At 53.1% G+C, this 5,801-nt stretch overlaps 1 protein-coding gene across 1 annotated transcript; it reads right to left on the bottom strand.

Moving 5' to 3' along the window:
• Nucleotides 1-402, bottom strand: LOC123500804 (histone H2B). The gene has a single exon (XM_045249410.1). It carries the CDS (start codon nucleotides 397-399, stop codon nucleotides 28-30), a length of 372 nt encoding a protein of 123 aa, XP_045105345.1. The 5' UTR covers nucleotides 400-402; the 3' UTR covers nucleotides 1-27.
• Between the last annotated feature and the right edge of the window lie 5,399 nt (nucleotides 403-5,801).

Genomic DNA, 5,801 nt, shown 5'->3' with positions numbered 1-5,801 from the left:
TCCCCTTCTAGCTGACTGACAGTCAGTTTACTTGGAGGAGGTGTACTTGGTGACAGCCTTGGTGCCCTCAGAGACGGCGTGCTTTGCCAGTTCGCCGGGCAGAAGGAGACGGACGGCAGTCTGGATCTCCCGGCTGGTGATGGTGGAGCGCTTGTTGTAGTGTGCCAGGCGGGATGCCTCGGCAGCGATGCGCTCGAAAATGTCGTTCACGAAAGAGTTCATGATTGACATAGCCTTGGAGGACACGCCAGTGTCGGGGTGGACCTGCTTGAGCACCTTGTAGATGTAGATGGAGTAGCTTTCCTTCCTCCTCCGCTTCTTCTTCTTGTCCCCTTTGGCTATGGCCTTCTGAGCCTTGCCAGCCTTCTTGGCAGCCTTTCCTGATGCTTTGGGAGGCATGGTAGTAACGGCGTCGTTCAACTTGCGAAGAGTTGTGTGTTGTGTTGCACCAAAGTTTCAAAGTTTCAAAGTTTATTAGTAAAGATGGGTTACACAAGAGGGGGGGGGGTGTACCGAAACTGGTACAACAGAAGAAAAAAGTGAGGAAATATAGAAATATAGTAGGAGATGAAAGTTGCCGGGCGGTCCGGCCTGCTACTGTAAAGGAGTGAAATATCACAGGGCAGTATGTGCTGGCTGGGTTAAGGGTGGAAACCGGAGTTCCCGGGGGAAAACCACCCATACTGCTGTGAGATAGATAAGGAGTTAGCTGGAGGGTTACATGGTACTTTTAAATATGTTATTCTAACATCTACTAGAAGGTAACAGTAGTATTTACAGATGTCAAAATATTAAAAATTCTTACATGTTTAAAAAATAAAAAATAAAAAATTTCCACAGCAACACAGATGTCTTCTGGGTGGAAACCGGAGCTCCCGGAGGAAAACCACCCGTGTTGCTGTGGACGTCTTAAGGGTTAAAGGAGAATATGTACATATATATAGATATCTATGTAAGTCTATAGGTCACATGAGGGTTATTGTCTTTCAGGTGGCACACGAAGTTGAAGAGCACTTCGAGGTGAATGTCATATCCTGTGGTAGTGTGGGTTGATGTTCGTTCTCCCGCCATCCTTGTAGGTCGGCGGGGGAGTTCCACGATTGGTACTGAAGACATGGTTCGCAGGTTGGCCGTGGGTGACGTGGTCCGTTGTCACTCCTGGCACGAACCCATCTTCGGTGCGTCCCGGAAGCTCAGCCCTACTGCCGGGAGTTTTGCGAGCGTCCCGGTGGCCAGTACCCTTGCTGCGACATAGGCCACTGTCCCAGCAACTCAGGGCGTAGGGCTTGAGGGGGGAAAACACACCGAAGGAACCAGCACTGGGGCTGCCGTCGGTGTCATCTGGCGATGTCATCAGACCTGGCAGGTCCCCGGAGTGCCTTGTCTTCTCTCCGCTGGTCAGCTGCGCCGTCATCGTTCTCGACTCTCGGTAGGGCTGCATGCGATCTCTCCCTCCGTCCTCAGCAATTGGATGATGGTGTGGCTGCCGAGGAGATGGCAGCAAGAAGTGTTCTGTGGATAAATTTACAACTGACAGTATGACATAGTAAGGCTTGGGGGAGGAGGATAGAAAAAGATACAGGTTATCTGAAGGGGGTGGTAAGGGGCTAGGTAATAAGAGAAATTTTCTTAACTGTAATTTTAACTTTCACCTGTATCGTGGTTCTGGTTGTCCTTCTTGCAGTTTTAGGAGACTCCTTGGGAACCATGCATGCTGCCGGTGTGGAGCCTCCTCGTGCAGTGCCTGCAGGTGTCGGTACTGATCCCATCCTTCGTCCTCCATCCGCTGCCACACCTTGGTGGCCATCTCGTGGAGGCGGACGTTCAGGGCTGGGAGGACGCGGCCTCGTGGAGCGTTGCCGAGCTGGTGAAGTCGTCCCATCTAGTACCGAAGGCAAACCTCAGGGCGCTGTTCTGCACTTTCTGCAGTCTGCTGATGGCTGTGTTGGAGAGTGCATGCACAGGGATAGGCGGGTAAGTGAGAAGAGGTAGTACAAGAGCCTTAATAAGATGGAGCTTGAGACCAGTGGCCAAGTCCCTGAAGCGATACAGCCTGGTGAGGGCTGTTCTCGCTCTTGTTACACGTTGTGACACATGTGTGGTGTATCCCATGGAAGTCACGGACAGCCCCAAGAGAGAACCCCTGGGACTGAACTCGACGTCATCCCCGTCCACAAACAGTGGAGCGGGGGTCTTTGTGGCGAGGGGAATAACGGTGAACTTGGCCATGTTGGTCCTGATCCTCCACTCCTTCTCATAGGCGTTGACGCGGGCGATCTCTCTGCTGGTGCGGGCGTTCGCCATCCTGCTGGAGCGGCCTGGGTGGTAAACAACCTGTGAAACATCATCAGCATACAGTACGTTAATACCAGCGACAGCAGCTGGGCAGTCACTGGTGTAGATGTTGTAAAGGGTGGGTGAGAGCACACTTCCCTGTGGGACTCCGGTGGCAAGAGGGAAAGCTGGGCCAAGGTGATTCCCTACTCTCACCTTGGCTGTCCTGTCTTCCAGGAAATCACAGAGTAGGCGCTCGACCGGGCCCGGCAGACCCAGGTGAAGTATTTTGTACTTCAATCCAAGATGCCAGACACGGTCAAACGCCTTACTTACGTCCCTCAAAACCAAGTTGCAGCGGGACCTGTTAGCTTGATGTAGGGCCATGGTCTCCGTGGCTAGGGCAATGGCGTGCGTTGTCCCTCTCCCACTCCTGAAGCCGTACTGTGCTGGATGGAGGTGGTTACCTATCTCCAAGTGGATGCGTAGCCGCGAGGTGACTATCCTTTCCAGCAGCTTTCCGGGTACCTCGAGCAAGGAGATGGGCCGGTAGCTCTCTGGTCGTGTGGGAGGTTTTCCGGCCTTCGGAATCAACCTCATCTCAGCTTGCTTGAACCCATCAGGAAAGTAACCGGCAGACAGTGTTGCATTGAAAATAGCCCGCAGTCTGGATAATGCAGAATCTGGAAGATATGAGAGTATAATACTGTTGATCTTACTTCCGCCAGGGCAGGTCGGCCTTCCGCGTTTGATGGCGGAGGCCAGTTCCTGGGCGGAAATAAGACAGTCTAGAGAGGATGTGCCAGTGAGACGGGCAGGGTCGGCGGAGTCATATGGGTAGGACCTTTGCACAGAGGCAGCCATGTAATCCAGCACCTGGTCATTGTCGTCAAAGTCGTCATCATAGTCTTCCCTGTAAATACGATCCCATAAGGACGTAAATAGTTGTTCTTTGTCGGCGTTAGTAAATTTTTTGTCGCCTGTTTCGTCTATTAAGTAACTGTCTGGTCCTGTTGTTTTACCCGAGAGGCATTTGAGCTCCCGCCAGAACTTCCTGGGGTCCCGGTAGTTGGCAGCTAGGCCAGCCAACTTCCTTCCCCAGTGCTCTCTAGCTTCGGTCTGTCGAGAGTCTTGCAGTGCAACCTTTAGCCGGGTGTACCGCCTGTAATCTTCATAGGACCATCCCCTCATCAATGCTCTGTCTCGCAGTGCCCGAAACTGGATTCTGAGCAGCTGCGTGGCCCGAGAAGGCCTTGGGGCTGGGCCGAGTTTGAACGTCGTCTGTGGAATATGTTTGTCCGCTGTAGTCCTTACTGTGGTCATCCATGTCTCCAGTGCGTTATCAATTTCCTCCAAGGAACCGTAGGTGATGTCTGGGAGGTCCGTCATCCGAAGGGCGGCGTCCTCTTTGAAGGCGTCCCAGTTAGTTCTGTGATATTTGTGTGTCGGGGGAGTAGGAATTAGGATAGGGGAGGTGGAGATGTCCAGGATTATAGGTACGTGGTCGCTGGTCGTCAGGGGCCCTGGTGTGAGAGAATAGTTTAGAAAGTTTGCTCTGTTCATCAGTGCAATGTCTGGTGAAGATGAAGATTGATAGTTGAAGAAAGTGGGAAATGTGGGCCAATGTGACATGCAGTGTGTCGTCTGAAATAGTCCACTAAGTCTCTCCCTACTTGGTTGGTAGTGGAGTTGCCAAGAAACGTATGTCTTGCGTTAAGGTCTCCGACTAGGAAGACTGGCGTCTGTCTTCGAAGTATACGAAGAAAGTCTGGGTGGGGTAAGTAAGGTCGTCGAGGGGGGAGGTAGCTAGTTGCGATAAGCAGAGGTCCGTCTGGAGTGTCAGTCTCTATTGCAAGTGTCTCGGATAGGTAATCATCTTCAACTTTATGGTGTAGGTGGGTTTTTACGGCTATAGCTACCCCGTCGTTTTGGGTGTTACTGAAGTTACGCTGGTAAACTCTGAAACCTGGTATTTTAAGACGTGTCTCGTCAGAGAGTCCGTGGCTGTTAATAAGAATAATGTCAGGGTCATAGTGTCTGTAAGTGTTAATTAGGTCATACTTACGGTTACCCCAGGAGAGGACGTTGTGCTGGATTACGCGAAGACGAGGCATTACTCACGTGCAAGGGTGTATCTACCTGGAAGTGCGTCTAGTAGGACCGGTTGGGGATCGGTCTTGGCTCGCTCGTACACCTCGGTCATATTGATGATCCAGTGATGGAGGGAGCCGATGTTTTCCTTAACGTGGTTCATGATCTTCGGCTTCAGTCGGGCGGGCCCGGACTGGATGAAGATCAGGGTCTTCTGGTTGAGGCAGTGGACGAGGTCGTTGTAGGAGCTTGGGATCCTCTTCCTTTTGCTGCTCCTTCCCACAAAAGCGTAACCCACTTCTTGTGCGGGTGGGTCCTGGCTTGCTTCCTCTTCATCTTCTTCATCCTCTGTGTCCTCGGTATCCTCCGCGCTGGGAGAGGGAGCTGAGGACGGGGGGCTGGATGGTTCTTCTTCTTCAGCGATGGCAGAGCTGACTGGTGCTGGCCCTCCCGTCGCGATGGCTTGGGCTGCTCCCTCAGCGAGGGCCCTGACGACTGACTCAGAGGGCCTGAGAGGCAGAGGGGGAGGCAGCTTTATGTCTGGGAGCCCATTGTCCGCCAGACCCTTGGAGAGGACCTGCTGGAAGCACCCGGGGTTGGTGGAGTTGGTCAGGTGTGCGTGCCATAGGCATAGCAGGCCTGCCAGTGACTTGGTGGGGTCGGGTGAGGCGAGCCCGGTTGGGGCGGGTGCCTGTTGTGTCGTCGTCTGGGCATAAGAGACACCAGGTCGGACATGAGCCTTCCTGATTGCCTCTTCTTTCTTCTTTAGTGCCTCCTTGCGGATGGGACACCGCATGGCTCTGGCACTGTGATCCCCACCACAGTTGAAGCACGTCTTGGAGGGGGCAGGGCAGCTTCTGAACGTGTGCTCTTCGCTCCCGCATTCAGAGCACCGCATGTATCCTGCTGGACGGGGGCAACTGTTGGTTGGGTGGTCCTCCACCACGTTGCACCTGTTGCATGTCAGGAGAGGGATGAACATTTCCTGACGCATCTGGTGTCCCGAGACGTGTATTTGGAAGAGATTCAACCCTTCCAACAGTGCCTTTTAGCCATGTTCGAGTCTGTAAAGGTGATTTTGCAGGTGGAGGAGCGGGGGAACTTGAACACATCCTCTGCCTTTGCCCAGTCGTGTTCTCCTCAGGCGAATGTTCGTATACCAACTCGTCCAGACCATGGCAAATCACTGTCCTCTGAGCTCGTAGCTCGGGAGGAACGATCGGTGTAAATCCTGCTGAAGCCAGACGGTTGGGGGTGTCGTTAAGAAACACAGCATCTGCATCCTTGTCGGTGGGTGTGAGGATCACGATGGCGTCATTGGCAGGGATTAGCCTTGACACCTCGAGCCCGCCGAAGAACAGATAACGCACAACACAGCGACTCGCTCCCGCAGCTGACGGAGTGTTACTTGCTAATAATACTACCACTACTACTTG

Source organism: Portunus trituberculatus, unplaced genomic scaffold, assembly GCF_017591435.1.
Source record: "Portunus trituberculatus isolate SZX2019 unplaced genomic scaffold, ASM1759143v1 PGA_scaffold_490__1_contigs__length_16601, whole genome shotgun sequence".
NCBI classification, from domain to species: domain Eukaryota; kingdom Metazoa; phylum Arthropoda; class Malacostraca; order Decapoda; family Portunidae; genus Portunus; species Portunus trituberculatus.
The sequence above is the reverse complement of the archived record's forward strand: the minus strand, read 5'-3'. Positions and strand labels throughout refer to the sequence as shown.